General features: G+C 38.8%; 1 protein-coding gene across 1 annotated transcript in view; it reads right to left on the bottom strand.

Moving 5' to 3' along the window:
• Positions 1-17714, bottom strand: part of STK39 (serine/threonine kinase 39) — a 323242-nt gene that overhangs the window by 203912 nt on the left and 101616 nt on the right. Inside the window, exons 6-10 of the mRNA XM_021672505.2 lie at positions 13207-13316; positions 12842-12943; positions 10668-10801; positions 2627-2675; positions 2459-2524 (exon numbers count right to left, since the gene is read on the bottom strand). Of these exons, the coding sequence (XP_021528180.2) occupies positions 2459-2524; positions 2627-2675; positions 10668-10801; positions 12842-12943; positions 13207-13316 (461 nt within the window). The remainder of the gene's footprint in view (positions 1-2458; positions 2525-2626; positions 2676-10667; positions 10802-12841; positions 12944-13206; positions 13317-17714) is intronic.

Genomic DNA, 17714 nt, shown 5'->3' with positions numbered 1-17714 from the left:
GAATGTAGCTGATAACCCAATTGCTCATTAAAATTAGAATTATGATGGGAAAACAGCCAACACTATGAAACTACAGAGCCAGGATAACATCAAAATAGGCTACTCTCTTTCCTCTAATATGCTTAAAGAACTAAGTTGCCATTCCCCCTTTACTCCTGTGTGACACTGAGCTGTGGGGCCACCTTGCATTTGAAGGGATGATGACGGAACAAACCCTGGGGTTTGTCTAAAAGCAAAGAGCAAGTAAATGGCAGAAGACATGGTTGGAAAATCACATCTCACAAAACTCTAGCTGCTTATTGTTTAAGATAGATGCAAACTGGGGTTCGGAACGCACAGCACACTAATATGTAACAAGTAAGTTTTTAAAAGAAACAGAAACGAAGGTTACAGCCTGAACAGATTCTTTATATTTTCCAATTTCAAAAGGCTCCAAAGGAAAGTATGGGCTACACAGTGGGAACCACAGATGGTTCAGTTTGGCTGGAGGTTAGAATATAAGGCTGGAAGTTGAAATGGTGCCACAAATTCAAGGCTAAGGATTTTGGCCTTTATGAGACAGGAACTATTTTTTAAATTTCTATTTTTTCATTTATTTGCTCTTCTGGTTGTTTTGGTTTAATTTTAGAAACCACTTTTGAGCAATTAAGTGATGTGACCAGAAAGTTAATCTTGTAGAAATGCCTAAGAAAGAACAGAAAGGAGGAATGGAGGGAGAACAATTAGAAATGTGTTGTAATTGTCCAGTTAAAAATAGTAGAGAAAATGGTTTCAACCAAAATAGCAGAGGGAAACGCAGAGAAGACGTGGAGAGCAGTTACATGGGAAAGAAAAGGAAGGGGAGGAGGGCTCACAGATAGTCCCAGTGTTCTGAGGCTGGGGGTTCGGAAAGAAATACAGAGCACAGGAAGGTTAGGCCTGGGAGGGAAGGTGAGCCCTTTGGAGCCACTGTGATTGGGGAGGCTGGCAGGCCACTTAACAAGGAGCTGGAGTGTGAGCCCAAAGCTGCAGAGAGAAGGCAGCCTGGAAAACACCTCTCAGGGACCAGCTAACAGGATGAGATCAGATGACACTTACAGCAAAAGAAGTGTGGACCCAAAAATAAGAAAAAGAAAAAGTCCTTTAAGGACACGTACTATACAAGCTAATGGCTTTCAAGCAGCTTTCTCGACTCTGGCTGACATTTTCAATACTTGATCAAAAGACCCCATGCCAGACTCCACCTCTCCTGGGAATCTCTCCAGGTTCCTCTTCCAGTCTTTTGATAGGTGGCCTTAAACTCTGGTGGCCTCAAACTGAAGCTTTAGCTTTTCTGTGCTTTCCTGTCAGATACCCCACTCTGATGGACTCTCTGCTCCACACTCCCTGTCCCCTCAGAGACCAACCTGGGCTCGTGTTTCCAAAGTCAACACATCAATCCTCCGCAACCACAGCCCAGAAACCAGCCCACCCCACACAATTCTGCTGGTCCAGGAGAGAAGCTAAGATAGCTTCACAGAGTGGGACATTTCTTAAAGTCCACTTGAAAATCTGTTTAAAACAATTCTAAAGGATCAATGAATGCATTTTCTACAGAATATTTTAGAAAAGGCAATATCTGGGATTTAATATTTAGTTACATATACCTAGGCAAGGTGAGATGCAATCCCTAAAGCACATTTCTTTGCCATTTTTGTTTACAGCACAGACAACACAGATTCATATGAGCTTTCTCTGGGGTAGGAAAGAACCTCCTTTTTTAAAAATACATCACTATATACATATTTTTAATTATAAATAGCTAATATAATTTAAAAACCAAACTAAGCCAAACCAGAGGTTAAATTTTATTAGGTTTCATACCACAGTGAAATCTGTAATTACAAATAAGTAAGTCTCTGGAAAAATATATACATAAATAAATACATATATACATGCCATTTTAAAAATCTAAAACCTAGAATGGAAAAGTTTTCAGCTAATCATTACCATAATTTAGTTAACATAAGGTAAACTAAAAAAGGGACCATAGGTCTTTTATGAGGAAAGAATGATATCTCACAGCTATTCAAACAACCATTAAAAGTCGTGCTTTTTGTCTTCATCGTTTCAAACCGTACTTAAAAAGTGATCATGCCTCTTCTGTAAAACCCACAGGAAAGATATTCAAGGATATTTTACTTCTCTATTATTCTCTATTATTTACTTCTCATCACATCCCCTCCTTTCTGACCTTCTTAAAGCAAAGCTGATAGAGGGAAAAATGAAATCATTCGAGGTTCACATTATTCCCACACCCAAACATGTAACAACTAGCTGAGATAACGAAAAGGCAAATGCAGTTATCTGAGTGATCACTAATGAGACAGCCTCTGAAAAGCATATCCTGCATATGTGGAAATCTTTTTCCAGTTTTTCTGCGGGTTTCATTTCCCTGGGGATTGGTTCCGACAGGGTCTTGAAGGCTAATGGCACTTACCTTTTTGGCCCTTTGGGCTATGTCTGGTGTTCTTGTAAGCAGCTTCTCAATCAGGTACTCTCTGTTCTGCAAAACAAATATTCCCAACAGTTTAACACCACATATGATACTTATAAATTCACAGTGATTTCAAAATAGCAGATTTACTTGGGTTTTTAAGCATGTTACCTTGGCTTTCTGGAAGAATTTGCATTTTAAAAGTTCTGCTGCTGTGGGCCTGAAAGATCAATAATAAATTAGAGTTGAAACAATGACCACTTAATAAATGCACTGCCTTGATGAAACAACTTAACCTTAGAGTATTTCTGGAAGACCAATTTCAGGAATAGCAAAACTAGAGACCAAATCAGTCGTAGGCTGGCACCAAACAAAATAGTGCCAATTTGCCAGTTCTTTCCAAACCCCTCTACTGCAAAACACATAAACTCCTGGACGTTAAGTGCTTGGGGCATAATCAATTTTCCATCCTTCATCCTTATACTTAACTAAGTGAATTCAGTGCTTTGGAAAGGTGGCAGACTGACACATCTGTGAACTAAATTTCTGTATTTATTAAGAAACCGTACAAGCTGCAACATGACCCTCTCAAAGAAAGTCTAGCCGACTGTGCTCTGTGCTTCCCCAAGGGCAGCAGGTACTCCAAGGGGTCCACGCACCGTGTCCATGCTGCCTTGCCTGCTCAATACACCTGTCTCAAGAGCATATGGACTGCTGTCTGCCAGGTGAAGGTAAATGTGATTGTGATTAATAAAATGCAAATTCATTTAGAAGCACTGCCAGATGGTGTGATTTTTTTCCTCATGGTGTCATTCAACTTGCTTCTCTAGCCCGTATTTCCTGTAAATGCTAAGTTAGGTCTGAAGGTTTGAAGAGGTTTAATTAAGCATTTGGGGCAAGAGTACTTCCTAGATGATGGCACACACTTCTTAGAGCAGCACCTCAGAGGCAGGTCCTCTCATTCCATTGTTAGTGATGCTAAATTTAACCATCGGTCCCCAGGCACCAAATCTCTCCACTGCAAAGGTCATGTTTTCCCCCACTGCAATTAGCAAGTGTTCTGTTGGGTAATACTTTGACATTTTATGAATATTCTGTTTCTGAAAACCTTTCTGCTAATTGTGTTCATATGTTTGCCTTCAATAATTATTTCATAGGAAGTAGCAGAATACTGAGTTCCTACTTCTATCTTCCTTGTTTGCTGACTGACTTTCTTACATAAAGAATAGCTTCCTTCATCAATAGTCCCTTCCAAAAAGGCAGCCATGAGAAAGAATCAAATAACTACAGTGTAGGATGGTCAGCAAGATAACTGGCCTGATCTCTTTCAAAAAGTCAGTGCCACAATGGAAAAGGGGAGATTGAAGGAACTATTCCAGACTCAACAGACTTTACAAAACATTGAAACCACATGTAACACACAGCCCTGGGCTAGATCCTGGGCTTGAGAAAGAAACTGCAGAACCTACAAAGGACATTTGGGAATAATTACAGATGTGTGAATATACTAAATATTAGATGACTTTAGGAACGTACTCTTCATTTTCTTAGGTGTGGAAAAGGGCTGTGGTTGTGTAGAAACGTGTCCTTGTTTATAGGAAATGTAAGCTAAAGTATTAAGTCTCTTACTTTCAAAGAGTTTAGCAAATAAAACATAGATATCACAACTATGAAAAATGTTAATAACTGCTTAATCTAGGTGATGGTAGAGAAGTAAACATTCTCCTACGTTTTCACCTTTTCTATATGTTTTAAATGTTTCATAATAAGATATTGGGAGGAAAAGGAGGAGGGATGCATTATTGAGTATAATTAAGTATTATCTCAGGCAACAATTACCAAACACACAAATAATATTGTAGCAGGGTGTGGGGCTGGGCAAGTTTGAAAGGAATCCTCATGCTTGAAACAATTGGAAACTGCTGCTTTGGAATCAGGAAGCTCCGCTAAAATATTCCCAAGGATCAAACCCAAGCATAAAAAGAATTAGAAAACATCATTAAGTGTATGAGTACACAAACTATAAGTCTATAGGAGCCCTGGAAACTACTGTGCAAAGAGTTTCTATTTAAATTATTACTGCTTTTTTCCTCGGATTTCAAGTGCAGCACTGGTTACAGGTACCTGACAAAGAACCCTGATCTCCATATCTACCCGCGAATTGCTTTGAGTAAATAAGGGTATAAACAACAGACAGGCCACGAATCTGAACCTTGTTAAACAGGCCCTAGAACTAAACACTATAGCATAACTCTTTCACATGATTCAACTTTGGTTGTTGTTTTGATGTATACTTTCCTGACCACCAGGATGTTTTTGCCACTAGCTACTCCAAGTGCATCCTTTCATTCTCTCAGTAAATATTTACTAAGCACCCACTGTCTGGCAGGCATTATGCTAGGTGCTAGGCATACTATAGTGAAGATGGCAGACATAAACATACGCCCAACAACTCACAATCTACCAGGTAAGAGCAGAGTGGGCTGCTCACCTGCAAGTGGAGCCACAGCGCATTCGAACACCTTGGAAGGAGACGCGCTCCTGATGGAACAGGTAATAGAACCGCTTTACAGCGGGCTGAGAAATGCACCAAAATGCCATGTTTGGGAACCTCACAACATGGAACAACATTTTAAAAACTAAGAGGCATACAAGACAACTTGGATTTAATTTTTAAAATGTGAAAAGAGCCCTAAGAAAATCAGAATGATGAAAAAACTCAAGGTTGCTGTTCTGTTTGAAGCCCTCATCATCTCTGGCTAATACAGTTAAATAAAGCAGCCCCCCAGCTAGTGTCTCACTACTTTTCCCTTGCTGTTTCCAATCCATCATCCACCATCCTTATTAAAAAATTGGATCCTCTTTTATCTATCCTGATGCATTTCAGCGGCCTGAGACAGAAGCAAGTCTTCTAGGCCCTGATTTCTGCATCCTCATCTCCTCACACCCCGCAGAGATGCCACCCTTCAACTGCAATGATGCTCTCACTCATCTCTTGCTCTTTCGTGACAAAGCACACACTGCTTTTCTTGCTTCCGAATTTTTCATAACCAACTGGCACACCCTCGCTTATCAGTCAAGAGCCAATTTAAATGTCATTTTCAAAGATATCTCTCCCAGCTCCTGCAAGTAGAAGGCATTGCTCCCTACTGGCACTCATGCACCATGCTACCCACACTCCGATCATGTATTTATCTGTTCCCATGTCTCCTCCATCACCCCACTAGGCTACAAGCCCTTCTAAGGCAGGGACCTCATAGGATTTCTTTGTATGTTTCCAATACCTAGCACAGAACAGAAACTGCTATAGCTCAATTTCATACTATAATCAAATATGGGGAAAGTGATGCAGACAGACATTTGGACACAGCACTCCAACTCCTGGAGCTACATTCAGTTAGCACCAAAATCTAAGCATCTGTTCAATACAGTGGGGAAAAGGAGAAAGACTTAATAAAAATAAGACTCATGCTAGCAAAAAAAGAGGACAGAGGAAGTGCCAACATGGGGAAGCAAAGCGCTCCCTGTCTCCTCTGCACCACACTCCGCCTCCGCCAAAAACCCTCCTCCCCGCACAAGAAGGGTCAAGTGTAGGATGATGCAGAGAGAAAGCTGGAAAGTGCCAGGGATACCTTGAGATACAGGGCTGGGAAAATACTTTGCCTTCTCCAGCAAGGATGCTATGGTAACCAAAAATGTAAAAGGAAAAAGCATGCTACAGAGAAAACTCCTTTCTCTACACTCCACTCCACTCTCAGCCTTCATCAGCAAATACAAAAACACAATAATGTAACAACAGAGAATTGGTTTAAAGAAACTGCGTACTTTTTATAGCTTAATCGCTAATTCCAACTTTATACAGAGAATAACTAAATAGCGTATCAGAGGTTCATCTTTGCTCAAAGCAGCTGAAGTGTTTATATCGCTTTGGGGTAAAATCCTACATATGCCAAACTATTTCCATGAGAAAAAACAAAAAAAATGGAACTGGAAGAAATTAAGAAAATGACACAGGGGCCAGGCATGGTGGCTCACACCTGTAATTCCAGCACTTTGGGAGGCAAAGGCAGGTGGATCACTTGAGGTCAGGAATTCAAGACCAGACTGGCCAACAAGGTGAAACCCTGTCTCTACTAAAAATACAAAAATTAACCAGCCATGATGGTGGGCGCCAGTAATCCCAGTTACTCAGGAGGCTGAGGCAGGAGAATCACTTGAACCTGGAGGCAGAGGTTTCAGTCAGCCAAGATCATGCCATTCCACGCCATCCCGGGCAACAAAGCAAGACTCTGTGTTAAAAAAAAAAAAAAAAAAAAAAGAAAATGACAGAGGAAGACAGTGATAGAAAGTTTGAGAAAAGCTGAGGTGCCTGCTGCCCATTTGATTTTTGGGTTTTTGGTGTTTTATTTTACTCATTTATCTATTTTTATTTTATACCATAGCAACTACCAATGCCTGGCTAATGTGGAACCACCAGTGCTGCCTAGCTCTTAGCTGAGCACTAAAGGAGGAAATTCTGTAAGCACAGTCACATCTTACATGGCCACTAGCAAACATCAAAGAATTCAGCATAATGTAAGCACAAACATTGTTTTATGAGAAATGCTAAAATGTTACCAGCGACCAAAATAATGGTACAGGCTTTGAATGATGACTCAATTTTAAATCCTTAAAAACAATGCAGTAGTCTGCAAGTACCAACATTCTCAGAAGAAAATCTCTTAAAGGATTCAGCTAATACATATGGATGAACCAAAGTTCACTGGGACTTAAAATAATTTTCAAAAGATTCAAGTTGAATATGATATAGTAACAATTTGCATGAGTAAGTTCCAACAGCCCTTTGACCTCAAGCAGAGCTGCTTTTCTCCCCACACCACTCCCTACAAAAGAAATATTCAAGTCATATATATTCCTTTCTCAAGGATTTATCAATGCAAGATCAACCCCCTGGTTGCTCAAAAAAAAAAAGAATGTTGGTTCTTTTTACAGTTGCCATCCATACAAAACATGTAGTCTATAAGATTAAGGCTCTTTTATTTTCAAGAAATAGCAAGATGTTCTATTATGCAAATATAAGCAACCCTCTGTCTAGGCCAATGCAGAACACAGACCCAGACGAACCAAAGGGCTGTAACACCCCAACTCTCTCTTATAAGGAAAGTCCCATGAGCTCTCAAGGTTGACAAAAAACAAAGCCTACTTTCAGCGGCCTGTGAGCTGATGCATGTGAGTGAATCCGTCCTGGTCATTGTTTTCTCACAATATTTCTTCACTCATTGTTCGCAAGGTACTCAACAATACCACGGTTTTGGCACCAGTAAACTGCTTTCAGATTACAGGTACATGATGTACACTTAGGCAACAGAAATAATAAAAATTAGCAAAAATTTTGCATTCACTCTTCATCCTATTCCAATCTGATTTCTGTTTATGAAACACTCTTCAATAGGTCCAAATTACCCCCAAATTTCAAGCTCCCAATGATCTCTAGTTGTTCAAGAAATGGTACTGAGTGTATAATACAGACCAGACACTGGATCTAAAGATAAGTGGCACAGGTTCTTCTGAAAAACGTATAAACTTTTGAGGAATTGTGGTGTGTAAATCAATAAGAGTACACAGTATAATGAGTGCTACAAAAGACATATTTTCAATATACTGTAGTTATTGCATAAAAGTTTCAACAACTCCACTTGATCGGAAAAAAAAGGGCAAATAACGAATGACAATCTTAATCTCATGAGCACTGAGAGACTCCCTGGGCACTGTGCTATGTGCTTGAAGTGCGTTCTCTCTTCCCAGCCCCATAGCGATGCTATGAAGTGGGTATTATTAGGCCCATTGTACAGACAGGAAAGTTAAGTCATGCAGATGATGCTAAAATAGAGCTAGGAGTCCCACTCACAGGTACCTAACTCTAGGAAGATATGGCATCTGAACCAAGCATAGAAAGAGGCATAGAAAGGGGACAGGGGAAGGGCAAGAACTCTTGAATGGCAACAGCAAAGGCAGAAAATATCTGTGGTTTCCTTTATTATGGTGCAGCAATTCAACATTTACTTATCAAATTACTCATGAATACATATGTTGAAATTGCATCCTACCTAAAAAGTAATCCAATAATATTGTTTTTCTCCATTCTTATATTTCATAGATTTTTCTCCCCAAACTCAACCTAATTGTCTTTTCATTATAAGAAAGAGCCACCTGGGAAGTTAATGTGCCACTAACAGTCTACAGCGGTTTGGTATAGAGAACAACTGCACAACAGTGAGAACAGATTAGGTTATAAAAAAAAAGTATCTAAAATACCTTAAACGATTAATACTTTGTACATCAACAGTGTTTTTAAGAGAGTCGTCTGAAGGAAAGGGTTGAACATTTTGAATATATGGTATATGACTCTCTTCTAAAGGATTTTTGTTTTTGTTGTTGTTTGTGGAGTAGAAGGAACCTAATACTTAAGCTCATATAAGGAATAAAACCCAGAAGGACTTTCAAGATTATTAAGAAATAAAAATGGTTTGTTAAATATAATGTATGTCAATCTAATTTGTTTTGACCAAATCACATACAAATCTCCTAAAGAAATATACTATTATATCATTCAGTACACTAACAATTCTACCCTACAGAGCAAGTTTCTTAAGAAGCTGGAATTCTGTGGCATTACAAATCACAGCCACTAGGTGGAATCTCAATTACTGCCGTTCAAGATCAGGAAGACCATCCGTAATAACCCAATACTAACTGAAAAGACAAGAACTCTTGCTGGGCTACGAAGGATCAAATTCTGTTTTCCTGAAGATATCAAAAAATTTTACTTGAATTTTACACCATATTCAAGGGGAACATAAGCAAATGTTGGAAGACAAAATTAGAATGTAAGAGCATTTCACCAAAATGGAGGTTAAAAATACAATCTCGATGAAAGATCACAAAATTCTGGAAGGAAAACAAGCCCTACAAATCAAATATAAATGACAAATGAGATGTTTACATAGAAATAGTACATAGGTATGACAAAATAATCATCCCTTTTACAATAAATGATTCAACATGGCTAATAGCAAACAGTCTTCATTCCTGGCTCCATGAGAAAGGTGATTGACATGGAAAAGAGGCAAAGCAAATTCAGTAAATGTAAAGGAATGAAGACAGCAAAAAATGGGTACAATTAGGGAAACTGTGTTTAATCTAGAGAAGGCTTGCCTACTCACAGTAAGTTACTGTAGAAAGGTAAAAGGCTTAACAAGTTTCATAAAAATTTAAGATCAAAATAGAGAAATCACTTCTAACAGCAGAGCCCTTCCCTGAAAAACAGAGTTTCAGAAGAGAAGTCAGTTATTACATTTTAAAATGTAAGGATCAAATAGGATCCTCAGGTGAATTAGGGTAGACAGGAACTTCTCAGAGGCCTGTCCTGGTCTATGATAAGATAACGCCACATACAACCAAGGACCTACAAAGGGACCTTACCCAGGCAACGCTGTTCATATAATTAACATTCTCCTCTAGGTGACAAAGAACAGTGGGCTCCATGATCACTAACCAGGATATTTCTAAGTCACAGAAATTAGGAAGGAAGAAAGGAACTCAGAAAACAGACACACTACAGTGCAAGGCAAAAACCGACGAAAAATAAGAAACACTGATGTTAACTTAAAGCCATTTGCTTCTGTTTACATGATTAATCTTTCTAAGGTAAAAAATCTCCTTAATCTTCTTTACTGATAATCTTTTAAACAGCACAAACAACTTGCTCTGCAACTAACAGGAAGCTCATACAAAATTCAACAGCTCTGCCTAGTTTAGACTGGAGCTAGCAGGATATTCAAATCCTGAGAGGTCAGCTCAACCTACACAGTGCAGAATATTAGCTCAGCTTCTGAATGCATCACTGCCAATTTCTTTTGATTTCTGTTTTACTTCATTTCCTGTGATGACAGAGCCCGCACCTAACAAGCACAGTGAATCTTATTAACACCAACATTTTTCCTCTGCCTCTTCTTCATTCTTCACCTACTTCTTTCCCTCTTGGACCCACACTGTCTTCCACTAACAGGTTGGAAATCTGGGGACCACAGCAGGGTTTCCCAAACAAGAAAAATACCTTTCCAGTGTCCTCACAGAGCCTTTCCCCATCTACAAACAAAGCTGTGTCATGACTCAAACCAGGTCATTAACTCATCCACTAAATTTCACTTACCTTTTGGAAGGATCTTTCTGAAGACACAGTGAAAGTAATTTTCTAAAGGACTTGCCGTACTTTTTCATCATTTCTTTATCCTCTACCCCTGTTTCCAAAGTGGGTGGATCATTTTGCAAAGTCAACATTAACACCTGCAGCAGAAACAAACATGAAGACACAATCTCAGTATGGCAATTGCCACAATCTAGTTTTGAATTTTTCATAAAAGTATAAAAGACCATCCTTGATTAGATACAAAGTGCTTTCCCATGATTTTAACTTGGCAGAAATTGTGTATTCAAAGTATTCATTGCACTGCAAATCTGTTCATGACCCCTTTAACCTTTTGGTTATTCCATTGATAGAATTTACGAAATTTGCTCTATGTGTTAAGAATGATCCCGGACAGAGCTTTCTGGGAACTGGTTCTGTACTCCCTCGAGGAGCACGTAGCTCCAGCACAGGCTGGTTGGGAAAGCGGCTGGAGGAGGAGAGAGAGGGCCAGAGAGGCAGTGACTGTTCACATGTACAGGTCATTCATAAGTAAGGAACTGCCTGTACTCAAGGCTTCTGTAACATATCACTAGTCCTAAAAATAAAACCACAACATCCCAGGAGGTAACATGATTTCCTTTTAAAAAAAATGAGAAAACATACAGAAAATTGCTAAAAGCCTTGGCAAAACTGAGAACCAGACACTGAAGGATAAACAGAATATAACTGAGTTGCTAAAAACTGTCATCAAATCCAAAGTCCTTGCTGCTTTTGGCGGGGGACAAAACCAAATAAAATATAGCTTTAAATCAAAAAGGTAAAAATTCCACTCTTTCACACTAACTTCATAATTATTCACTTTAAAAAAAAAAAAGCAGAAGGCATAGAAAACTACTAGGCTGTACAATGAATACACCTCATTAATGCATAAACCAGCCTTAATTTATGCAAATGCTATACATGTCAAGTCTCTTTTCAAACACTTTCAGATGTGTGAATAGATGAAGGATGAAAGTGATGGCTCATTGTTTGTGGAGGATAATAGCCAACAGGAGAACGTGGGGGACTGGAACTCTCAAGAAAAGTCCTAGAGGACTCCAGGCTGGGACAAGCAAGTGCGACTTTTAATTCAGGTGGGAAACACTAAGAAGAGGCAAAAGAAAGAAAAACTGAATGAAAGACAAAATCCTTCAGGGTTACTTCAGTGCTTTTTCTCCAAAAGGCCACTTCAACTGTTTACACTTCAATTTTAAATTTTCCGCTAGCACAATCAGGTCTATGTATATACATGCACACACTCTAAAATCTTAACCATGCTAATATATATAAAACAAAAAATGAACTACACTAAAACCTTAGTAGAGACTGTCTGTGGTTGATGAGATTATAGGTGATTGTTTCTCTTCTTTAGTCTGACTTGCACATCCAAACTTTCTACAATAAGAATACATTACTTCTTTTAATCAGTAAAACTCACTTTTTGTCCTTGGTTTAATAAATCCTCCTAAATTTTTCCAATAACCATGAAACAATCACAGACTATATTCTCTGTAAAACAGCATTATAATTTCACTAAACTTTTCAGCCTCAAAACAAAATCCAGTTGGGTAATTAGCCCTGATACCAATATCTCAGAACTAAGAGAAATAATGGGGTATAGGCCAGTTAAAAGAATAGCAGAACCATGAAAACAGCATCCGAAACACGTCGCTTCCTTAAAACACTGCGGCTCATCTATATCAGATGAGTTGCCAACATTGCACTATGACAGCAGGGGTAAAAATGTTGTAGTCCACTTAAAAAGAAAAAAAAAAAAGCCCTGAAAATCTGGGAAATCCATTTGCAGAGATGACATCACTATAATCTATTCTGAGATTTTCTTTGGGAACCTGGAGTTGTTCTGCTATCAAAAGAGTAATGACCAGCATTTGTCATAGCTATAACCTCCATCGACCAATCTGATCACATTATTTTCTCAACTCTGTGCTGAGACTGTAAAGCAAGCTTCAAAGCTGGGAATTATGCTACTTTTGTCCTATTCTGTCCACTGAGAAAATCAGACAACATTCAACTTGGCTGCATTTCTCCATTAATTCTCCTTGGGTCTAAGAGAAGAATGAAGATGTTCAAGAGAATTAGAAAACAGATTCCGTCCAATCACATTTCAACCCTGACATAGTATTTTCAATCGTAATTACTTTCATGGGAGGATACTTGTGATAAGGCGCTGCTCCTGTTGCTAACTCAATGGCAGTTATTCCAAAACTCCACATGTCAGCCTTGAAGTCATAGCCTCTCACCTAAGAAAGAAAGCAGGAAAAAACACCATCATACAGCAGGCATATTACACATCATCAAGTTCATATCATGTCAGAAATCCACAGCTGTTTATGTTTAACTTTCATGTTAGTTTGCTAACTAGCTAGAAATTGAGAATTAAATCTTATTACATGACACATTCTACTAAAATGATAAATATAAATGAAATTAATGATCTGTATGATTGTACTGTGTCCATCAAAAAAGTCACTTCCTTTTTTTTGTTTCTTTTTTTTTTTTTTACCTGTTCCATGACTTCAGGTGCCATCCAACATGGGGTGCCAACGAATGTCTTTCTTACTTTATTTCGGGTAACATCACCCCCTGTTGCTAAGAATGCACTTACCCCAAAATCTGAAAGGGAAAAAAAAAACAGCCTTATTTTATGTAAGACATTATGGCTTAGAAATTGTGACTTTTTGAGCATGTCTCTTCTTTGTGAGTTTTACAGTGGTGATGAACTGTTCTGAACATGTCTATGGCGCTCTCTCGGGTACTCACAAGGCAGACCTGCCCTCTGCCATCCCCTATACCTTGCAGAACACCCTCACCGGTAATGGGCCACAAGCCTGCCAGTCTAAAAGCTCAGCATACCAATTTAAAGGGTCTTACTTTTAGCTGAGACATATAAAGATAAGATATACAAAGCCAACATGCCCAAGTTTGTCCATATCCAAAAAAGCTTAGTCAGCAAAGATTGATTTTCTGGACGATTTTCGTAAGTACAGATGCAATGGACTGTAGAACTAAATCATGTTTTTCTTAACACTCATTATATACCAGAAGTTCGTTTCATGAGAAGATGAATTAGGAATAGTGTAGAGGCTGAGCATCCCGAAATAGGACTGTGATCAAAAATGTTTTAGATTTTGGATTTTTTCTAATTTTAAAATACATGCATTATATACTCAACGAGTTAAGTATCCCTCATTTGAAAACCAGAAGTCTGAAATGTCCCAATGAACATTTCCTTTGAATGTCACTTCAGTATTCAAAAAGTTTCAGAATTTGGAGCATTTGGGATTCCAGATTTTCTGATTTAGGGATACTCAACCTATATATACATAGAGGCATATGTGCAAAAATTCTATTTGTATGTACAGTACACAAGGGAATGCCTGGCGATTATTAATGTACTATTCTTGCTCTCATTTTTACATAACGGTTAAAAGTAGTTACTAAGTTAAAGTACCATCTACTCAAGACTAGTGTACCTATCAATGATAGCCAGGTCAAGGACTGCTAGACAGTGAGTGAGCTGGTAGGTAGTAATAAAAACAGGTAGTTGGCACCTCAAAACACCACAGCACACTGTGCAGTCTGAGCCCCTGCAAATTGCTCTCATATACTTTTCCTCTGCTAGTCCCCTTTGTTGACTGTCAGGGTGACAGCAATTACCAAAAAACAACCTCAAGCATAAACCAAGGTCAAAATGTGTTAGCATCTGCCGTACGCCTATAAGGTTAGCTTACACAATTGTGACTTAACAACACTGTAACTAGTTTCCTGAGTAGAAATATATTGAATGTTGCATTTTATTTACATTTAAATTACTTATACTCCCAACAGGATTTCAACTACAAATAAAAGGAATGAAAATTGACAAGTGGAGTCTTTGTTCCAACTGCTACTCTCATGTTCCTGTTGAATAAAAGTATATATTTTTAAACTGCTATATAATATAATACACCTATATGTTTCCAACTCTAAAACCCTTTTAATTCTTGTACTGCAGCAAGAAAACTGAAGTCTTGTGAAAAGAAATCTCTGGAACCAGTCAGTCGCCTCTCGATGGGAGAAGATACAGTTCATTCTCTTAGAAAAAAGTTAGGTGAATTAAAATATTTGTAAGCATCTACTGTATCTGGCTGGAAAAATAATATACGATAAAGCTTTAAAACTACTAATTTCAACCTGATTTATATTTCTAAAAAGAAGTTCAACAATGAATCCAATATTTCATTTTTATTAAAATTTTATAATTTGAAATAAATACATATTATCTATAAATTAAGGATATGGGTAAAACCTGCTTTAAGGAAAAATTGATTCTTTAAATGCAATTGAAGCAACTCTGTGCCCTACCATCTTCCTAAAAGACATAATCCAGGTAAAAATCCATGGTTAACATTAGATATATTTTCGATTCCTTAAAAATGCTACTTGCTTACATTACACATTTTAAAAAGCTAAAAAACAGTTGAAAAAGATGTATAGTAGCAATTTATTATTGACAATACCCTTTCAATATATCTGTCATGATTCACATATTTATTCAGAGCCTCCACTTTGAACACTCACTTTTAACATCATAAACAGATGGTTAAATGTCTTTAAAACTCAGATCAAAAATTTCAGGAGCACATCTACTCACTCTATGACTACAGAATAAATCCACAATTTGCTCCTATGTATGGCTAATGTGTATATAGAAAGATTTATGTGTACTCAGTAACAAAACATTTTTACCAAAGTGTGCTTATGGTATATAAACAAAAAATTGGTATATTCTGTTGAGATAGCTTGCATATGACAGTTAGAATGAGGTGGCAGAACAGGGACAGTGAAAAGCCATCCTTGTCTCCTAAGGAGTACATCTATACAGCCAAAGAGAATGGCTCCAGATACACTTAGGTCCAAAACCATGGACATTTTTCTAGCAAGATGGAATCAAAGGCTACAAACAAAGTTAGCCAGTCCATCTCCCTGCCTCCAGGAGTAACTGGAGGATATGGGTAAAAGCTGCTTTAAGAAAAACAACAACAGCAACAACAAAGAATGCTGTCATCCTAATAACGAAAGGCTCTAACATTTTCTGAATCCATCCACTTCTTTGCTTTTCCACAGCCACTGCCTTCATTTAAGCCACTTCTTGCCAAGATTTCTGCAGCAGCCTCCTAAGTCCCCATCTCCCTTCTTTCCCCAGACCCAGGCTCCAGCAACCAGGCCTTGCTATGTCACAGGCCTGAGCCCTCCTAAAAAGTCTTTCAGGCCAGGCGTGGTGGCTCATGTCTGTAATCCCAGCACTTTGGGAGACCAAGGTAGGCAAATCATGAGTTCAGGAGTTTGAGACCATCCTGGCCAATGTAGTGAAACACTGTCTCTACTAAAAAATACAAAAAATTAGCCGGGCATGGTGGTGCATGCCTGTAGTCCCAGCTACTCAAGAGGCTGAGGCAGGAGAACCGCTTGAACCCAGGAGGCAGAGGTTGCAGTGAGCTGAGATCATGCCATTGCACTCCAGCTTGGTGACAGAGCAAGACTCCATCTCATAAATAAATAAATAAATAGTCTTTCAAGGCTCCCTGTCCCCTCAGGAAAAAGCCAAAATCCTTCAGCGTAACATGTAAACCTGACTTCCCTTTCCTCTTCTGCCCTACGTATATCACTACTCTCAGATTCAGAGAGTAAGCTCCAGCCTACTGAACAACTTACTTTTTATTCCCTGATCCCGGCACCTCCTTGGCCTCACCAGCGTTGCCTTTGCACATGATGCTTCGTCATCTAGGTACATCATCCCTCCACGCTGAACAGGAGCACCAGCAGAGGGCTTTCTGCATGACCTTGTTAATAACAGAGCATCTCCGGCACCCTGGCTCCTGGTGAGTAGTCTGATGCGCATCCATCACCTTTGCGTAATTTGGCCCGAGTGATTTCAGTAACATTGGCCATGGTCTTATTTTGATGTGTGAATGCTACTAAGCCTTGAGGAGGGTCTGCAGGTATGGTTATCTGGTTTGGAAAGTGGCAGATCTACTGGGAAACATCACAGGACTAACGGGCAAGAGCTGAGTGTTGACAGTGATCAGGCCTAAGGCTGGACTATTACTCAATTGTATGATTCCAGAAAGGGACTTAAACTTTCTAGGCCTTATTGGGATTCTTATCTAGGCCTATTTTTATTTATTTATTTATTTATTTATTTATTTATTTTAGATAGGGTCTCACTCTGTTACCTAAGGTGGAGTACAGTGGCATGATCATGGCTAACTGCATCCTTAACCTCCCATGCTCAAGCAATCCTCCTACCTTGGCCTCCCAAGTAGCTATGACTATAGGCATAGGCTACCATACCTACCTAATTTATTTTCATTTTTTGTAGAGATGGGGTCTCTCTATGTTGCCCAGGCTGTTCTCAAACTCTTGCGCTCAAGCAATCATCCTGTCTCAGCCTCCCAAAGTTCTGGAATTATAAGCATGAGCCACCATGCCAAGGTCCTATTTTTATATTACTTTCATATTTATAAGACTCATATTTTTTTTACCATATATGAATATTCTTTATGACAACTGTTAGGTAGATCAATAAGCCACTATTTGCTGTCTTTTCATAAATAAGGCAAGTAGGCTGAGGGGATAAGCATAAACATTTCAGAGTGGCAGAGATAAAATAGGGGAAAGACATGTTTGTTGAATTTAACAATATTTGTCAGGCATGATGGTTCATTAGGTGGGTGTGGTGACATGCACCTGTAATCTCAGCTAGTTGGGAGGATGAAATGAGAGAATCACTAGAAACCGGGAGGTCAAGGATGCAGTAAGCTGTGATCGTGCCACTGCACTCCAGTCTGGCCAACAGAGTGAGTCTCTGTCTCAAAATAAAATTTAAAAAAGCATATTCCCACCTAAATAGGAGGATAAGATGTGAAAATAATAAGAAAACAACATGTAAAATCAAACGCAATGTGTAAAATCAACTACTGCGCTGTCTGCGTAGAAGCAGAGGAGCTATAACCATAATGGTCATGGAAG

This window comes from Aotus nancymaae, unplaced genomic scaffold (genome assembly GCF_030222135.1).
Source record: "Aotus nancymaae isolate 86718 unplaced genomic scaffold, 86718_ANA_hifiasm-v0.15.2.pri h1tg000029l, whole genome shotgun sequence".
Classification (NCBI taxonomy): Eukaryota; Metazoa; Chordata; class Mammalia; order Primates; family Aotidae; genus Aotus; species Aotus nancymaae.
This window is presented reverse-complemented; position numbering and strand designations above follow the sequence as displayed.